A 26,715-nucleotide genomic window follows, 5' to 3' on the forward strand; every position below is an offset into this window, starting at 1 on the left:
CAGGGAGGATACTTCCGCCCGTTGGTCATCCATATCAGCCAATGGGGGGCGAGGTTCTCGTGTGACGTCACCCTACAGAGCCTTGTGATTGGCTGTATAGAGAGTTGAACATGTATTCGACTATTCGGCGGGTCAGTCTGTTTGTTTCAGAACCAGAGAGAGAGAGGAACAGACAGAGAGAGGAACAGACGGAGGTTTAAACAGACTTTTCATCCATTCTTATCACCAACTTCAACGTTTCACACCAGGTAACGTCATGTTTTATTCACCCTAACGCTAAACTAGCCTTAGATCAAGACTATCGTAGATGTATTTTATCGATTTGTTTTACATTAGTCTTAGCGACCCCCCCCCCCCACCTCCCAGTTTGCCCTGGAATGTCACCAGTAAAGCCCGTATTTCTCCAAACATGTACAAATGCTAAATATAAGGTGCTTACCCGCCCCAAATGCTAACTAGGTGTACGGCGTGTTTGTGTAATGTATTGGTCTATATTATTCAAAAATAAGTGTTTTAATCCCGTCTGTGGCCGATTCTGTCGGAAGTTACTAATGAGCGGTAGTGAGGGGCGCATCTGGTGAAAGCCGGAATTACACTCAATGTGAACATGAAGTAAACTAGGGGGGAAATGGCGTTCGGCCACAGACGGGATTAAAACACTTCTTTATTGGATAATATAGACTAATACATTGCACAAATACTCCGGACACCTAGTTAACATTTGGGACAAGCGGGTAAAGCACCTTATAGTTTGCATTTGTACATGTTTGGAGAAATACGGGCTTTACTGGTGACATTTCAGGGCAAACGGGGGGGGGGGGGGGGTAGCTAAGACAGGCACAAAAAAAAAGGCTAACAAAATACATCTGATAGTCTTGATCTAAGACTAAAGGGGAAAAACGGCAGATCTACAAGCTCACAACGTGACGCATTGCTACATGCTGTGATCTTGTAGATCTGATAAAACGCCCCCTAAGCATGTCATGACTGGTTGTAACTGTCGATGGAGAAACGTTTGTAGGTAAATGAAACCAAGTGATAAAGGGTTAAAATGTATTATTATTATTATACTGTGTGGTTGGCTGGTTGCAACGGTTCAAGTTAAGAGGTAAAACTATAGACTTCATAGTTCTGTCACATTATTAGTGGTGTTGGGTTTAAATTATACATTGATAATGATGTGTTGGATTTAAATATGGATTTACAATATACATTGATGTGTTATTTAAAATGTATACATAGATAATGATGTCTTGTATTTAAAATATACATATTTAAAATATACATTTAAGCCCTATATACAAAAGTGTTCAGTAGCAGATCTTCAAGCCTACAATTATGCGTTGCATCAAGTATTTTCATACACAGTACATGTTGTGTGCAGGCACTACCAGCTTTGAGCCCAATTAGGTTGACCCTTGACCCCAGGTCAGGTGTGACTGATTAAAACCAGTGGTGTGTTCTACCGTTATACGCCGTATACAGTCCAGATTTTTTTGGGAAAAAAGCGTATACAGTCTAATAACCATTTCATCCATTGAAAATGCGGGAGCGTATAACCACAACCACGCGCATCGTATAGTATACCCTCCTAAAAAACCTAGAACGCACCACTGATTAAAACAACTTGCAGTGTAAAAATATGATATTAACCCTTTTTAAAGGGAGTAGTTCACCCAAAAAATGTCTTATTTTCTATCAATTACACACACCCCATGAAGCCTTGAATTCATGGAGATTATTTAGTTTTTGTCCCATTCCTGAGACAATAATTTGATGACCGGCGGTCTCTCCAGTAGGAGACTCAAAGAGTCAACTTTGAGTGTCCTACCGGACACATTAGCATCTTTCCGCCGATAAACAAATGATTGGCTTAGGAATATAAGTGATAGAAAATATGATTTTTTTTGGAGGGGTGAACTGCTCCGATTATACAAATCCCTTCTAAATCCTATCTTGTCTATGTTTCTATATCAGTGATGCTCAAACGTTTTCACGTCAAGGACCGTTTTAATGTGTTAATGTTCCATAATTGTGTTTAGGCTTTATCCATCATGGCCTTCCTGGAAGCCACTCAGACCATCTCTAGGATGATGATGCAGAGACTGGACGACTTTGTGTCCGAGATCGACAACGTCCACATGGTGTGGCTGAAGGAGATCGAGCAGGAGGCCTACCGCATGTTCTCTGGGTAGGTTTAAAGTTGATCCTACCGCATGTTCTCTGGGTAGGTTTAAAGTTGATCCTACCGCATGTTCTCTGGGTAGGTTTAAAGTTGATCCTTTTTTTTTTTTTAAAGGTGCCGTTGTAACTGATTTTTGTTCAAATAAATTGCTCCGTTAGTCTGATGGTAGTTATTCAATTCAAAGTGGCTTTATTGGCAATGATAAGAAAACATGTGTTTTACATTGCCAGCTTCTCATTGCTATAGTGTTCAATAACAGGGGTCTCTCTCTCCCTGTTCAATAATAGGGGTCCATCTCTCTCCCTGTACACTACCAGGGGTCTCTCTCCCTCTTCAATAACAGGGGGTCTCTCTTCTTTCCAGCTCTTTAGTGAACTGAAAAGTACAGTTTCAGAGAACTCGTACAGGATACAATAAGCCAGTGAAATTGGAAGTGAGCCAAGCCAAAATTATATAATGATTACTATCAGAATATAGAGATAATACATAAACATGTCAGTTAGGCTACAGAGCCTTAACCTGATCATACTACAGCGTCACTCAAAAGTAGCAGAGCCACAAGCTCGGAACGTGCTGCGAAGCGACTCGGTCTGAGCTTGTAGATCTGCTACTTTTGAATCCTGAAAAGGACATGAGGTTTCCACCCGAGAGAGACGATATCTATCCATCTATCTATATCAACATTATTTTGTTTTACATTTTTTACACTTAGTTTAGGATTTAGTGTGTTTTTTTTTTAATCCGCCTCAGGTTTAAATGGGTTAATAATACAGTTAGTGAATCCAGTATATGAGCTACAGCTGATGCTACTCGTCTTTATTACCGTGAATCCAGTATATGAGCTACAGTTGATGCTACTCGTCTTTATATTACAGTGAATCCAGTATATGAGCTACAGTTGATGCTACCTGTCTCTATATTACAGTGAATCCAGTATATGAGCTACAGTTGATGCTACTCGTCTTTATATTACAGTGAATCCAGTATATGAGCTACAGTTGATGCTACCTGTCTCTATATTACAGTGACTCCAACACTGAACCAGAGCTGATGCCTAAAACGCCGTCCCAGAAAAGACGCACTCGCAAGAAGCGGATTTCTCTGGGACCTCAAGAGGAGGCTCGAATCAGGAGGAGGTTAGTTGCTTACTTTGGCATGGATTAAAGGGGAGCGTGTCCATGTTCCCCGGGTTCTATGTTCCCCGCTTACCTAACCCTAAACCGAACCCTAACTTTAGTGGGGGAACATAGAACCCGGGGAACATAGGGATGCAAGTTGTCAGTCGCCAGTCAGTTATTTGCATTCCATAAAAGTCGGCTCGACTTCCATGAGAGCACGTTGCACAACGAAAATGGCCGATCTACAAGCTCTCAATGCATGGTGAGAGAGCTTGTAGATGGGCTTTCTTTAAGGTTATTTTAAGATTGGAGCATTTGAAGTGGTCAAACTGGCAATATGTTCAGAAGCATCTTCCATACATTCTTAATGGTCTCGGATATTTCATATAAAAGCAAAGGTTTACATAGTCGTACAAACGTTTTCAGTCATTTCTTTTGCTTCAACCCATACGTCAGAGCCTACACTCCTTTTTATTAACTTGTGCAAAGATTGTGTGTGTGAGAGAGAGCACGCTCTGAAAGGTGCTGGAAAATCCTCCACATTAAAGTATTAAGACCGGGAACAAATCTGTGTCATTTTAAGGTTTCTTTGGCTGTTCAAAAATGACCAAAGATAGATATGCTATTTTTTTTCGTCCGCTCCTTTCACGCTGTTTCACAGATCACATAATATAATAGGACTTGGTGGTCGTACGCATTATTTCAGTCGTGAGATTTATCTTTTTTCCCCCCTCTTTAATCCATGAGGTTCTCTAAGGGGAGGCGCAGCAACCTGGCGGCCTCCTCCTCCTCCGTGAAGAAGCTGGACCTGGTGTTCGAGGAGGAGACGGAGCCCCAGCCTTCAACCTCCTCTGTGGGCGTGGTCTCTCTGGAGGTAGCGGCGGAGGGTCAGCCCCCACTGGGGGGCAGTGTGGTCAAAGAAGAGCCTGTGGAGCGGGACACTGATATGAACGGTAGGCCCTGTCACTATGAACACATGAATGGATTCATTACATGAGTACAGTCAGACATTAAAGGTTTAATGACATTCATGTTTACACCACATTCAGAGTCTTTGTCCTGGTCCTTCAAACGTGTACAAAAAGTTTTAACTGAAAATTCCACTCCAGTGATTCACTGTAGGTGTTTTTGTCTCACATTTCTAAAGCCTTTTCAACTGCAATGAAAAAAGAAATCTTTGCCTGCGGGTGTCGCTGGTGAGGGATTTTGCCTGTCAATCATCGCCTCTGCTCTGCCCCCCCCCAAAGGAAAGGATAGGGGAGGGGAGGGGCGAGTCGGAGAGTGGGCGGGATTAATCGACTGTGACCTCACTGTCGAAGGGCCAAGCTCAGATTACTTTTCAGCCTAATTATTCAGAAAACCCCAGACCACAGAAAATCCACTGAATGTTCAAAGTTCAGATTTTTTGGGTGTAATTGAGGTCATAAAACCCCCAAAAAAACATAACAAATTAAAAAAGTGAAAATGAATGTCATCGAACCTTTAATCAAATGTCATGATGGTGGTGACAGTCCTAGTGAACGCTTCCCCCTCCACGTTCTCCCCACAGAGCACGGTCCGTGTCAGATGTCCACCACGCTGCCCAAAGCCCTGGTGAAGATCTCTGTCGGCGACCGGCGCTCTGCCGAGGCGGCCAGGCCTCCGCAGCCGCTGGCCGGTGTAGAGCCACGGCCCTCCCCCGGCCGTACGGACACCAACATGGCCTCCCCCGGCCGCACGGCCACCAAGGTGGCCATAGCGGGAACGCCCACCCGGCCGCGGGTCTCTCTGACGCTGCGTCACTCGGCAGCAGGCCTGCGTCTGTCCGGCCTGCGTCAGGCCCGCGAGTCTGTCCGCAGAGCCTCCAGGAGGTCACTGCTGAGGAAGGTGAAGGCTCACGCCTCCAGCTCCACCTGCAGTGGTAAGTGTTCAGTGACTAAGGCCACGTTTACACGGCAACGATCAGAACAGAAAACGACTAAGTTGCGTTGTCACTACTTATTATGCATTTACACGAAGATGCTCCAGTGACTTAAAACGCTGTAGTGTGCATGCCAGGTGGCTAGGTGGCGGTGACGTGTCTTCTTCCTATCACAACTGTTTGTTTGGTTGCCATGTCCACTTATTATTATTAAGTGACTTTGGGCTTGTTTCTTGAGTGTAGTTGCTTATTTGGACTTGTTTCCTAATGTATTGTGTCAGGGACCCCCATACAAGATTTGTGTTAAAAAATGTTTCAAAGGTTCCAGAATTACTTTTTTTCCCCTTTTTTTTTCTCCAGATTATTTTTTCTTTCTTTTTTGAAAATAGCAGATCTACAAGCTCAGCTTGAAGATCTGCCATTTTAAAATAGCCGTAGCCTAGTCGCTGCTTTTGAGTTTTTCTCTCGCTGAATCTGGCAACACTGGTTAACACCGTCTTTGACACCGCCCTGCCCGTTTATATGGAGACGCCAGGCGCAGCGTTTTCAAAGAATTCCACTCTGGAAGGAGATTTCACTTTATTGCGTTTTCAACCCCTGATAACACCATTCTGATTTGCCGTTTTCTGTAGAGACCGTTGTCGTGTAAACGGCACCTAATGCAGTGGTATGTGTTCAGTAACTCAAATGCAGTGGTACATGGATTCAAGTTCTCAGTCGCCACGACCGATTTCAGTCATTTAAATTCCATAGAAACCAACATGTAGTCTTTGGAGGCATGTTGTGCCAGCCTATCTATAAGCTCACAACGCGTCTGCAACGAGTTGGGAGCTTATATATGGGCTAGTTCCAGTTAGTCGTAGGGGTGTAACGATACATTTTAACAGCGACACAATGCATGGACGATATTGGTTCATTTATTACGATACGACTCAATGATTTTAAATCGATACAGTAACTAGCAAAAAAAAATAGTCTGTGCTGCAGGTAAAAATAAGTAAACAGTGATTCTCTGACATTGCATTTGAACACATATGGACAAACCCGCACGTGACATGAACACAGAGATTACACACATTTATCGATAAACCAAGTGTAGCGATGTGTAATGGAAAAGTAATTAAACCTCTTTCTCTTTTTTCTTAAAATTGATAAATAAAAACCTAGTACCTAGTATCGATAAAATGTATTATTTGCATTGTCAAACGATATGATATTTTGCTGTTTGCATATCGATATAGTAGATCGTTGAAAATTAGTTACTGTATCGTTACAGTTCAATACTTGAACTATAACGAATAAGTTATTTGATATTCGTTTTAAGATTCAAGTGTTTGAATTGGTCGAACTAGCAATAGAATACGTGTTCAGAACAACCTTCCATTAAACCCTAATGGTCTTGGATATTTCTTCATCTGGTTCGCTGTACATGGAACAGCAGGAACAATATTACCAAAACATCATGACTTTATGGTGCTTATAGTTTAGGAAACATAGTGCTAGTGTAGGGGCTCCTGTCACGCTGTTTCACAAATGGCAGATCAGGACTTAGACAAAATGTTCAGTCATGAGATTTTATTTAGCTATAATCCATGAGTGATAAGTGTTCACATGAGTGTTCAGTAACTCCAATGCAGTGGCAAGTGTTTGTGATGTGATGTGATTGGTCATAGACTCATCATGTGCACACACTACAACAACAACAACACATTTTTAGCCACAGATGCTTTCTAACACGTATGGTGAAATGACGGTGGTTGTCATGGTGACGTTATTGTTTTGTATTGTAGAAGACACCTCTGCAGAGACGGATGAGGATGAGGATGAAGAGGATGAACAACCAGAGTGAGTCTTTATTCTAAATGTCTGACGTTGAACTCACTCTGTGAAGGACGGATCACTTGTTTTCCTTCAGTTTTCTTTTTTCTTAGCAGCACATTATGTATTATTGATTCCCTCTAAATCTAATTTGTTGATAGACATTACTTGTCCAGTGTAGCTCTAATAAAAACATACTGCATAAAGTACTCTTTAAGCACTCATTTTAAATGGTATGTGTGCCTTAACCCTTCATATCATTTACCCCAAAAGTCCATATAGTGTATATCCTATACTATAGTGGTGGAAAGAAACCGAGTACATTTACCCCGTACTGTAATTTGTAGGTATTTTTTTTACTTTACTAGAGTATTTCCAATAATTTTACTTCTACTCCACTACATCTCTATGGCAAATATTGCCACTTTTTACTCCACTGCAATTATTTGAAAACTTCAGTTACTTTGTAGATTGTGTTTCTCTATTTCTAAAGCTTTTAAACCGAGTGTTTCTCTATTCCTAAAGCTTTGCAAACATTTGTCTTTCAGGAAGCATTCGGAGGGCTTCGCAGAGACTGAGCAACCAGAGGTCTGTCTATGAACATTAAATCATTATATTGTCATTATAAATGTCATTGTCTATAGACATTACATATAAAGAAAACATCACATACACCCTCGCCCAGGTGACCCAGCCGGGATTGATCAAGCCCCGACTTATGTCCCAGTAGCTGCCCACGGTCAGTCCTAGTATAGGGTAAGACGGGGCCACTCAGTCCGCTTCTCCGGAACTACTCTGCCGGGACTGGGGGAGAAGAGAGGCTCTGGCACGTGGAGGGACTAGGCTCTGTGGGTGGCCTCCTGGCCGGGCTCCTCCTTCGTCTCACCAGGTCCAGGACCTGAGTGTTGCACCAGACTCTCCCCGATCCAAACATTTCCTTCTGGCGTGATGGTTTCTTGGGCCGTGGTGGTACTGCAGGCTCCCCTTGCGGTTTGCTTGAATGGCCCTCCTTAAAGGCCTCACCGTGGATTTGTTGGGCAAACACAGGCTGGGGGGCGCTAACCCATACTGCTCCCGCGATGGCGTCTACATTCCGGCTGTCACCCGTCTCTCCGGTGGTCACCAAACTATTCCTGGTTGTCACGTAGTCTAATTCCTATGAGCCACTATAAATGGAGTCACTAACTATAAAGAAAACATCACATGGATGCACCTGGGACGTATCATCAGTGTTGTAGCCTTACATACATAATTATTAAGTACATTTAGTTTGACTGGAAGAGTGGTGTTGTGTTTACTGTTTCAATTTCTATTAGACAAAAAAAAAGTAGACCATCCACCATGAGTATGACAGGACAGAGGGCACAGCATAGCCCAACATAACAATACAGTATAGACAAAAACACAAAAGAGAAACAAATCCTAAAAGACTTCACACCAAATACATTATATAATAATCATCACATTCTTGCCAACAACCTCTCTCAACAACCTCTCTCCCATATAGAGCTCTATCATGTGTATCCATCCCCTGCCTCCCAATTAATATGGCAACTAGCTGACATCCTTGTCACGCCAATACACAAGACATTGCGCCACTCATCCCCTATATATGGTGCTAAGGGCAGCCATGCTTTTTCAAACCATAGTAGGACACTTGGAGGACTGTCATCTATCCATTTATTGAGAATTGACAACCGAGCAGCATAGAGAAAAGCTCGTACTAAATGTCGATTTTCTTTTTGTTACTATGATATTTATGTCTGATTTTAATTCCAATCAGTTTAAGAATTTCATTTTGACTGGATACCCAGAAGGGTCTGATTCGTGGGCAAGTCCAGATCATATGGCTATAAGTACCTTTTCCACTTTTGCACCTAGGACATAGGGGAGAGCATAGGGGATCATATTTACTCCTTACTACTGGGGAGACATGTAGCTTGTGTATTATTGTGTTGTGTTTACAAAATGTTTTCTCTCTTGTAAGCAGGAGTTTCAGTGGTAACAGTGTTTTCTCTCTTTAGTCCATGAGCCAGAGCCCCAAAATTGAGCAATGATTATCAAAAGAGTGGGCAAAACCAAACCTATATTAAATTGTTCATAGGGTCAATACGAGTAAATAAATATATGATAACCTTTCCACAGGAGTAGCTTTTTCATGGTTATCACACATTTTGTTATTTTCCCCATACGTACATGACGGGTGAAAAAATGACAAAATGTTAAAAAGAGTTATCATAATGAAACTTCCTGAGTTGATTACTTATATGAAGACAATGATTTATCGTATTAAAAGTGTTCTGAAATTGTATATTTAAATATGCAAATTAGGCATTTAGTCCATGAGCCAGAGCCCCATATTGAGCCAGATATTGAATATTCCCTCGTTAAAAACCTTTGACTCCAACATCTTAACAAAATGAAATAAGAATGTTGACTCTGGCTTTGTCCAATGTTGATTCTGGAAAGTTATGCAAATTCTGCTATATTTTCCTAATGCCTAATTTGCATATTTAAATATACAATTTCAAAAACTTGTAATACGATAAATCATTGTCTTCATGTAAGTAATCAACTCAGGAAGTTTCATTATGATAACTCTTTTTAACATTTTGTCATTTTTTCACCCGTCATGTACGTATGGGGAAAATAACAAAATGTGTGATAACTATGAAAAAGCTACTCCTGTGGAGAGGTTATCATATATTTATTTACTCGTATTGACCCTATGAACAATTTAACATAGGTATGGTTTTGCCCACTCATTCGATAATGAAATCTTGTCTGGCTCATGGACTACTTGTAACAGCAGCTGTCTGTCAGTGGTAACAGTGTTTTCTCTCTTGTAACAGCAGGAGTCTCTCAGTGGTAACAGTGTTTTCTCTCTTGTAACAGCAGGAGTCTCTCAGCGGTAACAGTGTTTTCTCTCTTGTAACAGCAGGAGTCTGTCAGTGGCAGCGGTAACGGAGTGACTCGGGCCAGTACTCGCTCTGCTGCTTGGAGCTCCACATCACACACAGCAGGTAAGGCTGGAGGGGGTGTTTCCTGGTTAGTGTGGTGATTGATTCAGTCTTTTGAATCAAATTCCATTTAGTCTTAGACGTCTGTAATGTTTTATTGTTGGTCTAGTTTTAGTCGACTAAATTATGGTAGACTGAATCTACAGTTGATTTAGTCGACTACAGTATTTTGGCGGTGCCTTGATGGCGTCCTAATGCCTGACTTTACACTCTTGGTGCTGAAAATTGCAGATCTACAAGCCCACAACCCGTTGCGAGCTTGTAGATCTGCTATTTTCAGAGCGCAACACCCGAGCGCTACCAAACATAAAATGACTTGCCTTTTAGTTCCACTGGATCTCTTCTCCACTAGATCCCTCACTAACATTTTAGTCTAGTTTTTGTTTGTTTTGTCGAAATTATCAATATATTTAGTCTTAGTTTTAGTCATCACAGCTTAAGTTTTTATTTAGTTTTCGTCAGTGAAAATCAGTCGACAAAATCGACACCGGTCCTGGTTCATTCTAGCTCTTGTCAGTTCGTTCATGTGTCTGATAGTACGGGGAAAAAAGCTTTTTTTCAGTCTGCTGCCAGTGGCTCTGAGACTGCAAGATAGAACATGATGTTTTAATAACATTGTGGTGATCAAAAAATGAATCGATACAAAAAAAATGTAAAAAAAAAAAAATGCATGTATTTAATTCAGTGTGACCAGAAGCAGGGATAAAACATATTCCCACCGGACATGACAACTATTGACCAGAGGGGGGCAGCAGATCCCCACAAATCCATCTCTAGGATGTTCTTACTGAGTGTCTGATAAAGCAGCTGTGATGTATTGTACACAATGATTAATTTAAATGAATTATATTTTACACAATGATTAATATAAATAAATCATATTGTACACAATGACTAATATAAATAAATCATATTGTACACGATGATTAATTTAAATGTATTATATTGTACTTAAAGGACAACTTTGTTTTTTTACAACCAAGGTTCATATTTTAGCTTGTAATTAAAGTAAATAAAAGATGAGTGTTATTTTTTTTTCATTTACTGATTTCTATAGTTTTAGAAATTTTCGTGGTATTTTTTACAGTGGGCGGAGGCATTCTGTCTGGTGGCTAAATATGCCTTTTTTTTTACAAGGTCCTGTGGTCTTTGATGGCCAGATGTGAGTTATTGGGGGCTAGAAGAGCTACTGTAAATAATAATAAATTGCTAAAACTATAGAAAGCAGTACATTTTAAAATGTTAACGCTCATCTTTGATTTACTTTAATTACAATCTAAAACATAAACCTTGGTTGTAAAAAAACAAAGTTGTCCTTTTGATTAATTTAAATGAATCATATTGTACACAATTATTGATTTTAAATGTATAACATTTCTGTTTGTAGATGCAGCAGTTGTTCAGTCACCTGTGAGGTAAATACTGCTTTTGATTCATGTGTTCAAACTGTGATGCTTTTGTTTGGTCAATGTGTGCTGTTTGATAAACACCAGAGTCAAACTGTATTATTTAAACTTTGGGTTAACATGGTGTCTGAAACTAGCCTGGTAAACCCTCCCTCCGGAAATCTCAATTCCATTTCATTTCCTGAAATGAAATGGAATTGAGATTTCCGGAGGGAGGGTTTACCAGGCTAGTCTGAAACGTATTGTCATCTACAAGTGAAATAACATCTGATTTATGACCAGATGAATCATGGATTGTAAGTGTATTTAAACTTGATCTTCTCTAGAGCTTCCAGGAGTTCCAAAAGAAAGGCTGAAGAACACGCAGAGAGCAGCCAGAAGAAGACCGTGGTAAGATAAAAGCGTTTTATTATCATGAAATAACTGTTCTTGACGTATCGGTGGATTTGTGTATCTGTACGGCAGATGTGGGCTTGTTGAACAGCATTAACCCCGTTAAGAACGGCAACGCATCTGTCATTTTAGATTTCTTTGCCTATTCAAAAATAGCAGATATATATATACAAGCTCATGGCGCTGCACAGTGCCGTGCTATGAGCTTGTAGATCTGCCGTTTTTGTGCTAAAAATGTGTGCATATCTTCGAATATATAATTATATATAGTTTTTTAAAGCAAACATTTTAGCTCAAATCTTTGCTTCTGGGGGATTCTACAAATGTCTTCTAAAGCCTAACAGGTTTTTTTGAAAAAACGTATGTTGCTATAATATCAGTGGTCCTCAAACTTTCATGTCAAGGACCCCCACAATGATATGTATTTGGCCGTGGACCCCATCTCAAAATATGCTGTTCCAGGGACCTCCCCAAGAAGCAAAGATTTTAGTAAAAAATAAATCGCTTTAAATAATATATATATATATATTCAAAGATTTGCACACATTTTCCAGATTAAAACAAATTAGTAGATCTACAAGCTCATAGCGCTGCACTCGGTGCCGTGCTATGAGCTTGTAGATCTGCGATTATTTTAATTGCCAAAGAAATGTAAAATGACACGGATGCGTTCCCGGTCTCAATGGGTTAAACAAAGTTAAGTGATAAATATAAAATGTCAGCGCTTGTGCAGGAGACCCGGGTTCAGATCTGGGGCTGGAACATGAAAGATTACAGTCGACTTAATCTGCAGTTGATTTAGTCGACTAAAATGTATTTTGGCGGTGCCTTGATGGCGTCGTAATGGCTGATTTTACACTTGGTTGCATGCTGAAATTGTGAGCTTGTAGATCTGCTATTTTCAGAGCGAAACACCCGAGCGCAACCGAACATAAAATGTCTTTTAGTTCTACTGGGTCTTTTCTCCACTAGTACCTCACTAACATTTTTATAGTCTAGTTTTTATTTGTTGACGAAATTATCAATATATTTAGTTTTAGTCATTGTAGCTCAGTTTTTATTTCGTATTTATTTAGTTTCTGTCAGTGAAAAAAGGTAGTCGACGAGCATTTTTCGTCATAGTTTTAGTCGACGAAATCAACACAGTTGCAGAGTATGGCTTTAAGGTAAAGCCCCTGCACACGACCAAATCTGTGGAGCCTCAACAAGTCTGCAGTTTGAGCCCAAGCCCCACCCCCAAATTAATATAATTACAGACGCAGTAGACTAGAGAATAAAGCAGAGTTACGTGATCCAACATGAGGGGTGATAGATAATACAAATAAAGTTTGTTAATATTTTCTTTTCTTTTTTCCAGGTGAGGCCCAACATGAAGACGTTCCTCCAGACCGTCCACAGGAACCAGATGTTGATGATGACTCCAAACTCTCTGGGTCGCACAGCTGTCATGAAGTCCTTCATTAAACACACCACGCCTCTGAAGGTGGACACAGTGGTACGTCAACACACCTTACTGTCACACACTGTGTAGTAACACAGTGGTACGTCAACACACCTTACTGTCACACACTGTGTAGTAACACAGTGGTACGTCAACACACCTTACTGTCACACACTGTGTAGTAACACAGTGGTACGTCAACACACCTTTAGGGCTGGGTATTGCCTACAACCTCACGATCGATACGTATCACGATACAGAGGCCACGATACGATATGTATCACGATACAGAGGCCACGATACGATATGTATCACGATACAGAGGCCACGATACGATATGTATCACGATACGCGTTGATTTTGAGTAATGACCGCGTGTCGTACTAAATTTTACTTTTGCAGAAAGTAAAGTTTACTTTTCCTAGAGCACCGATTGCTGATGTTTTGACCAATAAATTGTCAGAAAATGCCAAAGTTTCCAAATCAATTTGAAAAACTTAGTTGATAACATTTAAACAATGTTTTGGTGGATACATGCAACAGATTGAATCATGTATATCGCCACTGTCGGGCAGAAATTGATGCAGATGTTTTTTATTTTTTTAATTAAGAATTGAGAGTAGCCAATCATATTTTTGTACCCTTTTCTCCCCCAATGTAGCCGGCTTCCCTCCCCTGAACACAGGCCAATTGTGTTTGTGTAGACCAGGGCTACTCAACTTAAGATGGCTCAGGGGCCACTCAGCAAAATACCAAAAGTCCAAGGGGCCGCAAGCTAAAAATGACGGTCCTATTTTGGATTTTTCGATTTTGTAACACACACTAAGCATTCTTATTGTTATAAGAAAATGTACATTTTGACATCATATTCTTTTCACTGTACCTGTTTATTTTATGTGTATGTCCAGTGGCATCAGTTCAGCAAAAGCTAAGGTATGGCAAGGTTAGGGTTGCCAACTCCCAGAGATTGAAATAAGGGACACCTACCCTGGGCGCGGCCGGAAAAAAATGGGGGTCAAACCCCCCCAAAAAACTGAAATGCATAGAAAACGATGCATTATACCTGTAACAATTGATGTTTGTTTTTGAATTTTTTTTTAGCAGCCCATATATTTGAACGGAAATGTATGTTTTTATCCTGTGCTTAAAAAAAAAAAAAAACTCTACTCTACTCAACCGCGGGTTGAGTAGCGCTGGTGTAGACACTCGACAAAGCCGGATGCACCACCATGGATTTATTTTTAAAAGCCGGGTCACACACAGCATTTCCTGCTATATCGATATGGTAGCCTCTGTATCGATACGGTTATCGGCAAGGAATACGATTACCCACCCCTACACACCTTACTGTCGCACACCACTGTGTGTAGTAATGGCTACTGTTAGGGTTCTGCTTATCAAGTCCAGTTCTTAACACACGGTTACTGTCAGTGGCCTCGGCTCAGACACTAGTGGGAAAGCAGGCGATTGTTTTTTTAGATGGAACTGTACAAGAGGCCTGGGGTTCTTAAATCTGATCAGGACCGACTGTCCACTGTTATTAAATCTGATCTTTAGGACCTACCAGAGGTGGAACTATGAATGTTGGGTAGTGTTGTAGTCCAGAGGTGGAACTATGAATGCAAGGTTATGTTGGTGTTGTAGAACTGAATGTTGGGTAATGTAGTGTTGTAGTCCAGAGGTAGAACTATGAATGTTTCGTAATGTAGTGTTGTAGAACTGAATGCTGGGTAATGTAGTGTTGTAGTCCAGAGGTAGAACTATGAATGCTGGGTAATGTAGTGTGCGTTGTCTCCTCTCCAGCAGACGGGGGGTGTTGTGGTAAGTGTGATGTCACAACATTGTTTCCATAACAACTCATTAGACAACTGTTCTCATTGGTTCACTACTTCCTAGGTGTGTGTGTGTGGTGTTACAACAAATCTTTACCCCAGGGCTGTCTAACTCTTTTTATCAATGTGAGTCTGTGGTGTTACAACGACTGACAGTCCAGGGTGTCAAACTCATCTTAGGACACAGTTGTGCACGCTATATAACTAACAACCTTGTTTTACACTATTTAAAGGGATATTTCACTTGGGGTCATTTCAACGTCGATTCTGGCTTTTGTGTGCATCCTGGACAGTTTAAGTTGCTTGATTCTGTATTTAGATATTTGATATTCATTTTATCAGACACTCCCCCTTCCTATGTAAACTCCATGTTAGACTCATTTATTCTAATTGGTTCTGGAGACTGATGTTGTTCTAATGTGTGAGGTGGCTGCGTTTTTTCACTTATTTTATAATAAGTTTGGGGTAAAAAAAAATTATGAAAAGTTGAACTCTCCAGAACATCTGCAGATGGACCACTAACTTCATGTTTAACATAGAAAGAATAACCTCTAGCTTCATGTTTAACTCTCCAAGAACATTGGAACGATAACGATCACAAAGTTCATTGTTTTCATGTTGGGATATTGTCCTTTTTTATGTCCACCTGGGAAGCTGGGAGTGTTACTAAAACCCAGTCCACACCAATGATGCACAATGCAACCACTTAAGACACAATCCCCAAAAACTTCACCCATCTGGACCCCCCCGACAATTCAGCATTTTATCTCTTAAACGCATTGTAACAGTTTGGTTGCAATGTGAACCGTTGGTGAAGGACCGGGCTAAATGGCTTCAGGTTGGTTTGAACTGCAGTGCATTAGTCGTTTGTCTCTCTTTTTAGGCAAAAGAACGGCAGAAACTGGAAGCGCTCAAGAAGAAGCAGGAGCAGGAAGAGGAGAGGATAAAGAAAATGGAGGAAGAGAAGAAGAAGAAACAGGAGGAACTGAAAAGGTACAAATTTACCCATTTAGGGCGGGAACCCCTATTTGTAATTCAATTCAATTCAATCTTTATTTCAGACTCAGGGTCCATATAGCAAAACATGACAATCACACAGTAAAAGCAATAAAAAATAAATAAAAAAAAACTATACCTTTCAAGACGGGAACCCCTTTGGGGATTGTTGCTATGTACAGTATATAGCAACATGCATTGTTTTGGAATAAATATTAGATTTCTTTCCCCCAGAAAACTTAGGTCAGGATTTAGAGTGCGTTTTTAGAATCGGCCTCAGGTCTTAATGGGTTAAATGGTGCCTCAACGGTATAAAAGTTACTGCCAGGAAGCGTTGCTACAACAGACGTATATGACATGTATGTACCAAACACATATATGACATGTATGTACCAAACACATATATGACATGTATGTACCAAACACACATATGACATGTATGTACCAAACACACATACAGTATGACATGTATGTACCAAACACATATATGACATGTATGTACCAAACACACATACAGTATGACATGTATGTACCAAACACATATATGACATGTATGTACCAAACACACATATGACATGTATGTACCAAACACGCACATGACATGTATGTACCAAACACACATACAGTATGACATGTATGTACCAAACACACATATGACATGTATGTACCAAACACACATATGACATGTATGTACCAGACACACATACAGTATGACATGTATGTACCAAACACACATATGACATGTATGTACCAGACACACATACAGTATGACATGTATGTACCAGACACACATACAGTATGACATGTATGTACCAAACACACATATGACATGTATGTACCAAACACACATATGACATGTATGTACCAAACACACATACAGTATGACATGTATGTACCAAACACACATATGACATGTATGTACCAGACACACATACAGTATGACATGTATGTACCAAATTCACATACAGTATGACATGTATGTACCAAACACACATACAGTATGACATGTATGTACCAAATTCACATACAGTATGACATGTATGTACCAAACACAGATTTGTTAGTTTTCCTCATCACGTTCTAACCTTTGTTTTGTAGGAAGAGGGAGGAGAGGCTGAGGAAAGCGGTGGAAGCCAGAGCCAAAGAAGAGCAGAAGGAGGAAGAGAAGAAGAAAAAGATGGAACAGAAACGAGCTCAGATGGAGGAGAAGAACGACAAGGTGACACAACTCTGCTTTATTTCCTTCCTGGCGACAGTTTTCCTTTGCTTGTTTTTACGAGGGAAAATCCACCTCTACTACTCATTTCATTGACTCATGTATGGTTTGTTGTTTCCAGCTTCGTGTTGAGCGCTTGGCGGAGGAGAAGCTGAAGAAACAGCTGGCGGTAAAACATCAGGAGGAGATCGACAGCAGGAGGAAACTAGAGGAGGAGACGAGGCTGAAGAGGATTCAACAGGCTGTAAGTTCACTGCAGATCACCTGACATTTATAATAACAGTACGCTCTTTAATGTTTAATATTTGTGTTATGTAGTTTAATAACTTTGTAGGTCCTTTGAACTGATTTGGTCAGTAAAATGAATGCATCACCTGGCATTTCTGTTAACCCGGGAACGCATCTCTGTCACTTTAGATTTCTTTGGCTATTCAAAAAATAGCAGATCTACAAGCTCATAGATCACATGAGCTTGTATATCTGCAATTTTTTTGAAAAATCGAAAAAGTGTGCAAATCGTTGAATATTTATTTATAAACCGAACATTTGTAATCTTTGCTTCTGGGGGATTCTACAAATGTCTTCTAATTCCGTAAAAAAAAAAATTTATGTTGCTATAATAAGGATAAAGGATAATTCCTTTTAACAGGTCGTTCATGAAAGTCCTTGCGGTCTTGTTTCCAATGAGAACCTGTGAGCAATTGGGGTTAAGAGTCTTGCTCAGGGACAAATTTCATATCGGCACACATGCTGGGATAGCTTGGAATCGAACCTGGGGCAACCAGGGCCAGCTGGTTCCCTAGGCGGGCTCACTAACCACTCAGCTATGGCCGCCCCTATAATCAGTGGTTCTCAAACTTTTCCATGTCGAGGACCACCTAAAATGATATGCATTTGGCCACGGACCCCCAGAAGCAAAGATTTGATTCAAAGATTTGCAAAAACTTTCAAGGTTTTTCATAAATAGCTGATATACATATCAGCTGAATGTTACTATAGACTGCGTATAGTATAAAATAATGGTTTAAGTGGTTACACAGATGCTTTCCCGGTTTTAATGAGTTAACAGTACACACTTTAATTTGTAACATTTGCAGATCATTTCTTATTGTTCACTGTTACAGACAATAAGTCTCCCCGACCCACTTACTTTCTGTTTGCTGGCATTTTTCATTCTAAATAAATCAAGTCTTCAGTCACATAGAAATACTCCCATCAACAAAATAAATGCTCTCTCTGGCCATGGAAGCCAGCATGTCTTCTATGGAAGCATGTTGCACAGCGAAAATAGCCAATCTATAAGCTCTCAATGCTGTAGATCGGCTATTTTAAGATTGGATTATTTGAAGTGGTCAAACTCGCAATATGTTCAGAAAGAATCCTCCATGAAACGTTTATGGTCTTATATTTCATAAATAAAAGGTTAAAGGGAAAGACTACTTTGCCATGATGTAACTCCATCATGGGGGGGTTTCACAAATGGCACATTAGGAATGAATGAATGCCATTTTTTATTTTCGTGTCATGCCACCATTTTGGCCCATCCCATATGGGATTATGACACATTACACAAAAAGAAAACAAGACATTAACAGTCCATTAACAGTCCTTCCTGTTCATATTACGTCCTTCCTTATAACATACCACTTAAATAAAACATGTGTATAGTACTTATATGAACAAAATAAGAACAAAAAAGACAATGCCATTTTACATATAAATGGCCCTCCTCCTCATTGACCAGGCCTTGTCAAGAAATGAAGCAAATGAAAAAATGTCATGTTGAAAGAGACATTTCAGTTTCTCTGAATCCTCCAACCACACAAGTTCATACTTAGGATCTACCTTATTAAAAAGTCTCTGCCTGATAGAGTTGTAGAATGGACAATACAAAACAAAATGCATTTCAATTTCATTAAGATCACACAAACCACATAATCTATCCTCCTCAGCCGTGCCTACATATCTACCCGTCTCACTATGAAGACCAAGTATGCCAGCCCTGATTTGAGCACATAGGCTTCGTTTCTTTTTTGACAAATGATACAATACATAATTTTCTGGACATGCTTTATCTCACAATACATACGAAGCTTTGGTTTATTATATCCAGAGCCCATCTGTCCTTTATTTGTTGAAAAATAGTTTATTTTATTACCGTAGTCTCTACTTTTTCTTTATTATAAAAATGGTCTTCATACCCTGCTCTCAAAAGAATGTCATACATGTCCGTAGCCCATGCGCCCTTGATCAAAATGTCCCACTCGAAGACCTTTCTTACAATTCTATTGGTGTTCAGCCCCAGTTTTCTATTCCACAAACGTACCATGTGCTCACTCCACCGTACCTCATTGGGTTCCCACCCCATATATCCCATGATGGCCATTAGGACTTGGCCATACAAAATGTATCAGTCGTGAGGTCTTATTTTAATACATGATGATATGTATATAAATGTACCGTTTAACTCAAGGTTTTGTATATAAATGTACCATTTAAGGTTGTGTATATAAATGTACCATTTAAGGTTTTGTATATAAATGTACCATTTTAGCTCAAGGTTTTGTATATAAATGTACCATTTAAGGTTTTGTATATAAATGTACCATTTAAGGTTGTGTATATAAATGTACCATTAAGGTTTTGTATATAAACGTACCATTTTAGCTCAAGGTTTTGTACGTTCTCTCCTCAGGAGGAGGAGGAGAAGCGTCAGCAGGCCCTGCAGGCCAAGAGGAGAGCAGAGGAGGAGGCGCACAGAGCTCACAAGCTGGCGGAGGCGCGCAGAGCTCAGGAGGTGAAGAAGGAGCAGGAGAGAGCTGAACGGTACAAACTGCACCCTGAACACACTTTATGGTCTTGGCTAAGTATATATTTAATTGATTGAATACTCTATTATTAAAACATGTAAACAGCATGTGGTACAGTCAGACATTAAGGCTAAATTGTGGCTCTTGATACTTTTGTGTGACGCTGTAGTATGATCAGAGGTCAAACTATGAATGCTGGGTAATGTAGTGTGTTATAGTCCAGATTAAGTATGGCGTTAATTTACAAAAAACACAAGTGTAGAATATTGAATAAAAATGTTTCTGCCTGACACCAACAGCCCGAACAGGTTTCTGCCTGTTTGGGCTGTACTTAAAGGGCAAGACCACTTTGGTAGAGGTTTGGGTTGTGTAGTTACCTTGCCATGATGTAACTCCAAAGGTGGACAAGAAATCAAAAATAATTGCTCCGTTGATTAGAAATTGATAATTCAAAATATGCTCCCCATTGACTTACATTGTACAGTGAAACAGCTCTCAAAGTCACTCTTTTAGCACATAAATGAACACAAACGAAGCTGATTCAGACAATGTAGAACATCACCAAACCCAGTACCGTATGTTTTTTTTTAATAAAAATGTCAACTTCCTGTTGATTTTACTATTTCAAGATCCGGATCCAGAGATCCAGTTCGGGTTTTCTTTCTAATAAAAATAACAAAATCAACAGGAGGTTAACATTTTTATTAAAAAAATAAACAGTACTGGGTTTGGTGATGTTCTATATTGTCTGAATCAGCTTCGTTCGCGTTCGTTTATGTGCAAAAAGAGTGACTTTGAGAGCTGTTTTACCGTACACTCTCTAAGTCAATGGGGAGCATATTTTGAATTATCAATTTCTAATCAATGGAGCAATTATTTTTGATTTCTTCTCCACCTTGGAGTTACATCATGGCAAGGGAACTACACAACCCACACCTCTACCAAAGTGGTCTTGCCCTTTATCAACTATATTTGTGGTTCAGTAGTACTAAAGACAATGTGACAGTTAATTAACTGCTATAATAATGTTTAGTAGTGTTACATTTCTTAACTACTATGATGATGTGTTGTAGTGTTGCTACTAGTTTGTTATGATGTGTTGTAATGTTGCTACTAGTTTGTTGTAGTGTTGCTACTAGTTTGTTAAAGTTGTATTCTCTGTCTTCAGGGAGAGAGCAGAGGCTCTTCAGAGGGAAGTAGAAAAAGCTGCCAGAGAGAAGGAGAGGAAAGAGGCTGAGAAGAGAAAGGAGCTGGAAGACCAGAGAAAGAAGGTAAACAAAACGGATTGTCAGTTCTGACACTTTAAACCAAAGCAGATCTGTGTTGGTTCTGGAGCTCAACTTAAAAGTGAACTTAACACCAGAAACAAACTGTTGACCACATTGTACCCTACTAGCTTCCCTATTCTGGGCAGAATGTAATTCTGTGAAAATGGCTGATCTAAAAGCTCACGTGCCGTGTCAGGGTGTGAGCTTACAGATCTTAGACGTGGAACTACTTTCAACTTACCGTGCCTATTTTAGGCATGTCTTTGATTTGTTTAAACTGATCAACAACCTCACAACGCACCGTGGTGCGCTGAGCTTGTAGATCAGCTATTTTTGCTACTTTTGTGCGACACTGTCAAAGTATGAAATGGGTCATTGATTTATGGAAAAAGATGAAATGTGGAGATGCAAGGTTTCTGGCAGACACACGATATGATTGTTATCACTGGTGTAAAGTTATCACTGGTGTAAAGTAACTAAGTACATGTACTCTAGTACTGTACTTAAGTAAAGTACACATACCCAAAAATGTTACCTCAGTATTTCCAATACTTCTACCCCACGACATCTCTGAGGCAAATATTGTACTTTTACTCCACTATAATTATTTGAAAACTTTAGTTACTAGTTGCTTTGTAGATTTTGATTATTATAACAAAACATACATTAACCACTTCAGCCCTATATACATTTCGGCCATTTGAAAATAGCCGATCTACAAGCTCACAATGTGTCGCATTGTGAATTTTTTTTTTACTTTTTCCACCCCTTGATTGTTAACACATCTACTGCTGTAGGAAGAGCAGCAGCGATTGGCTGAAGAAGAGCGGGCGGCTCAACGATTGGCTCAAGAAGAGAGGGCTGCTAAACAGAGATTGGCTGAGGCAGCAGCTAAGATGCAGGTTAGTTTTTCAGAGACTCTGACAGACATGCAAAAGTGTCACTTTTCAGCTACAGTCACCTTTTTGAACCCAAATAGGGCAATTGTGTGACACCTGACCCGAAAGAAAACAACATGTTGTCACCTTTTTCACCTCGGGCTGTTTGCATGCCTTGATCAACCATGTATAACATCTAGGGAAGGGACCATATGAACCATGTACTCCATCTAGGGAAGGGACCATATGAAAGTGTCAGTCACGATTATTGTGCCCAAAATAATAGCGATAATCAAAATATGCTTAAAACTCTTAAGATGGCACTTTTGTTAACCACTTGAACCCCAGCATCCATACGTCTGTGCTCTGTGGTGGAACATTTGCCAATCTATATATGCAAAATAGGCAATCTACAAGCTCAACAGCTTGTGAGTTTGTAGATCGGCTATTTTTGGCAAAGAGAGTGCGTTTTACCAATTCTAGAGGGTTTTAAGTGGTACCGGATATGCAGCTCGGTAAAGGTGAATTGATCCCAGTGTATGACGGAGGACAATTTCACAATGGATTAAAATGATAAACGATTATCGTGAGCGTTTTTTATCACGATAAACGGTAATAACTAATTATCGTCCAGTCCACTTTCTCGCTGGTTTTAACTCGCATGTCATAAATCTGATGATTTTTAATGAACTGAGATCTCCGTCAATGGCAGGGAATGTGTTAATATATGTACCATGTACTAATATTGAGGTTCATATGTGTGTCCTCCTCCAGCCTTTAGGACAGTCTGCTGGCCTCAACGTGACCGTGGATGTGGAGGTAAAAAAAACAACACTTTATTTCATTTATAAAGTTATTTTTTTTACAGTTGCTGTGGAGGTAAACACCCTCTGAACCTCCACTTTATAACATTTATTTTTGGGGAATTTTCAAGCCTTTATTTGATGGAGAGTTAGACAGGAAATGAACACAGCTATGGGGGTTGGAATCGAACCTGGACTGTCTGAGCAACAACAGAGACTGTTATTCATTAACTTATGATATAACTTTCATCTATTGAAATTAGTCTTCCATTCCATCTTTCATGGACAATACTAATAATTGACACAAACATGTACTATAAGCCGCGACTTTTTTCCCGTTTTTCGACCCTGCGGCTTATATAAGGGTGCGGCTTATCTATGGATTTTTACAGCTAACGGCCACTAGGGGACCTCCTAAATCTATGGATTTTACACCCGCGGCTTATAGTCCAGTGCGGCTTATATATGTACAAATCATTCAATTTAGCTGCTGCGGCTTATACTCAGGTGCGGCTTATAGTGCGAAAATTACGGTACTAATAATTGACACAAACATGTATTTTTATCTAAATGGCAAATAGTTATCTGTCTGTAGCGTCCTTGGTTTTATGAAAGGCTACATAAATCCACGCTATTATTGTGTTTGTTCAGAGTTCCATCGTGAAGACTCCCACAGGGAAGGACAAACCTGCTGGACTCAACATTACCATGGATGTTGAGGTAAAACGCATGCACACGTTCTTTGGCATATACAACAGAACATGTCTTATGTAATTAGTGTCATTTTAAGTAGCAACAGCTACAGAGGCGTAGGAAGCTCGATGTGAGCAGAGTGCTTCTGACCCTCTTAGCGGTTGTATAAACTCAGGGTAAATCAGTTTTTAATAATGCATTCACTAGAAGAACAACTTCTACAAGAAAGTAATCCCAGTCGACACAAAATGTTCAATGTACAGGTTATTATTTTTAATCAGTGTATTGTTTAGACTGATGCTAGGTTCTTGGTGTTTTAGTCACACCCAGGGCCTTCGGGTCACTTTGACCCGAAGGCCCTGGGTGAAAATTTTCATTTTCATGAACTTAAATTTTCATTTTCATATCACATGTTTAGTACAGTAAATAAGGCAAATAGAAGAAGTTTCATTGAGAATTTTTTTTTTTACACTTTTAATTCATGTTGAAAATGTTAAACCGGGTTAAAAGGACCCGAGGACCCTACGAGGGTTAAGCTGTGAACGAAGATTACTGAGGCACTACACTGTCTCTCTGCATTCTGTGTATGCGTTTACCTTGTGTTTACCACCTTGCGTATTGTATGTCGCCCTGGATAAGTTGTCCCCTTACCAAAACTAAATCCTGAATGGTAACGTGAATATTGTAAACAAGACGTCGGCACAGCGATAGTTTTCCTAGGGTGTTGATGTGCATGCTGATGGGGATCCTATTGTCATGTTGTGTTTCTACAGAAGTCTGATGACTATGGGATGGACCAGAACAGCGACGACTCGACAGACGATGAGTCTGCACCACGCAAACCCATCCCATCCTGGGCAGAAGGTGAGTCCAAGTTCCTCACCCCAAATATCTTGTAATGTGAGCGGGGCTTTCATAGAAGAGTATGAATGATATGGACGTTTTAGATTCATAAAATGTATTGGTTTGATTATCTGTTTAAAGGGATAGTTCGCCCAAAAATGTATTAGTCACCCCATGGAGACTTGAATTCATGGATATATTTTTTTTTTTGGGCGCATTCCTAAGCCAGTAATTTGATGACCAGCGGACCGGTAGGCACGAAGGAGACTGTGTCTCCTACCGGAACCGCTGCCGATCATCAAATTATTAGCTTAGGAATGAGACAAAAACTAAACAAATATCAGTTTTAAATTCAAGTCTCCATGTGGTGACTGATGGATAGACTTTTTTTTTTGTTTTTTTTTGGGTGAACTATCCCTTTAAGCCCCAATGCTGCATTCACACTGGCAGATACAAAAGATGTAAAGATACAAAGCTACACTTTGTATCTGAAGTTGAAACCAGCTCAACTTATTTGTAGCTTTTGCAGCAGCTACAAACGTCTGATGTACGTATCTTCATGTGGCTTCCACTGAAAATGAATGGTAGTCTGTATCTTTGTATCTTCATGTGGCTTCCACTGAAAATGAATGGTAGCCTGTATCTTTGTATCTTCATGTGGCTTCCACTGAAAATGAATGGTAGCATGTATCTTTGTATCTTTGTATCTTCATGTGGCTTCCACTGAAAATGAATGGTAGCCTGTATCTTTGCTTTTAATCCTGTGTTCACAGGCAGCTACAGTCTAGTAAAACGTGTGAACTTGTGTCGGCGTGGTTTAATGTAAAATGTGTTTGTGTTTTTTCTTTCTCTCCAAAAGGTTCCAAGCTGCAGCAGACTCTCCTCAGAGAGTACTTCAACCCTCCTGACCTCCATGCTCTGTTTGGAACCATCGTACCTCCCAACCTGGAGGAGATCTTTTACACCAAGAAGCCCAGGTTCAACAAGAGGACCAGCTCTGCTGTGTGGCACTCTCCTCCTCCAATGGGGAAATAGGGTTTGGGATCCTTTTTTAGGATTCTAACTATTCCGGTTCCTAGGGCGTTTCTAATGGACCCTAACGGGTCTGTAACTCTGAGGAACCAAATGGAACCAAATGGACCCTCACGGGTCCAAGCGCGTCAATCTTTTTTTTTGGGCGGATTTTGCTATTTTCTTTGGTTTTTGGTAACTTTATTTCGGGGTTAGGTTTAGGTTAGGGTTATGTTATTTAATTCTTATTTTTGGGAGGGGGGGTCCAATCTAAAGCTAGGGGGCGACAAAACCCCCCCCGTCCCCCCCGGGATTGACGCGCCTGCACGGGTCCATTTGGTTCCATTTGTACACTCCCAGAGTTATGGGGTGGTCCAAAAAGTTAGATTTATTGCAGACATTAAGTCCACATAACCAGCTCTGACTAAAAACTCTGTGATGGAACCGATTCCGTTTCCTCGATGTTGGATCTGGATCTTCAGATTCCTCCGGTTCCTACCGGATCCAAACCCTATTATGGGAAACTAGTTTTAAAAGGTGTCTTTTGTAAATGCTATCTTTTTGATGTTTTTTTCTCCTTTGCATTGTAATTGATGGGCGGTGGTGGTTATTGTCTTTTAAATATTGTTCATACTGTATGTCCTGTTGAAATAAAAAAACCTACTGTACTAAATTATACTATTTGTACTAAATTATACTAATCATTTAACATGAGTTAAATTAGTAAATCAGAGACCTACTTCGTCACGCAAGAGTCACACAAAAAGTTGTGAAAATAGCAGATCTACAAGGACACAACGCCTCGCCATGCGAGGCGTTGTGTGCTTGTAGATCTGCTATTTTCACAACTTTAATTTTTTTTCAAAAATGATAAAGGAACTGTTTATCAGGAGGTTTCCACCCGACAGCCATGATATTTTACTGGTAAATCCTGAGTGTTGGAAGTTACTTTCTAAATGTTACTTTGATGTAAACGGTTACTTAGTTGCATTACTGTTACTGCTTTCTGTGCAGACATTCTTAATGTAAAGAATAAGCTCTGTTGCAATGGTGGAACGTGACTAAGTACATTTACTCAAGTACT

At 40.0% G+C, this 26,715-nt stretch overlaps 2 protein-coding genes across 7 annotated transcripts in view; both read left to right on the plus strand.

Annotated features, from left to right (window-relative positions):
* Window positions 1–26,715, plus strand: part of pgghg (protein-glucosylgalactosylhydroxylysine glucosidase) — a 220,310-nt gene that overhangs the window by 61,020 nt on the left and 132,575 nt on the right. The window lies entirely within an intron of this gene.
* Window positions 154–26,285, plus strand: LOC308091411 (inner centromere protein-like). Of its 5 annotated transcripts, none has more exons than XM_080437018.1 (22): window positions 154–248; window positions 2,043–2,191; window positions 3,211–3,321; window positions 4,051–4,256; window positions 4,853–5,203; window positions 6,994–7,048; window positions 7,570–7,609; window positions 9,960–10,044; window positions 11,429–11,456; window positions 11,774–11,837; window positions 13,198–13,335; window positions 15,085–15,102; window positions 15,997–16,106; window positions 17,208–17,328; window positions 17,447–17,569; window positions 20,021–20,151; window positions 21,304–21,406; window positions 22,201–22,305; window positions 23,053–23,100; window positions 23,736–23,804; window positions 24,551–24,641; window positions 25,480–26,285. In XM_080437018.1, the coding sequence occupies exons 2-22, from the start codon at window positions 2,055–2,057 to the stop codon at window positions 25,653–25,655; spliced, it is 2,310 nt and encodes a 769-aa protein (XP_080293144.1). In that variant the 5' UTR covers window positions 154–248; window positions 2,043–2,054; the 3' UTR covers window positions 25,656–26,285. The 5 variants fall into 5 exon arrangements, with proteins under 5 accessions (XP_080293144.1, XP_080293146.1, XP_080293145.1 ...); XM_080437020.1 differs by having other exon boundaries at window positions 23,056–23,100; XM_080437019.1 differs by having other exon boundaries at window positions 9,963–10,044.

This window comes from Gymnoscopelus braueri, assembly GCF_963280865.1.
Source record: "Gymnoscopelus braueri genome assembly, chromosome: 9".
NCBI classification, from domain to species: domain Eukaryota; kingdom Metazoa; phylum Chordata; class Actinopteri; order Myctophiformes; family Myctophidae; genus Gymnoscopelus; species Gymnoscopelus braueri.

Bases quoted from the DNA above. Each gene is read 5' to 3' on its own strand.
- LOC308091411 (XM_080437018.1), top strand. From the start codon at position 2,055: ATGGCCTTCCTGGAAGCCACTCAGACCATCTCTAGGATGATGATGCAG. The intron at 5,204-6,993 runs GTAAGTGTTCAG...TTTGTATTGTAG, and splicing joins CTCCAGCTCCACCTGCAGTG to AAGACACCTCTGCAGAGACG. The intron at 7,049-7,569 runs GTGAGTCTTTAT...TTTGTCTTTCAG, and splicing joins GAAGAGGATGAACAACCAGA to GAAGCATTCGGAGGGCTTCG.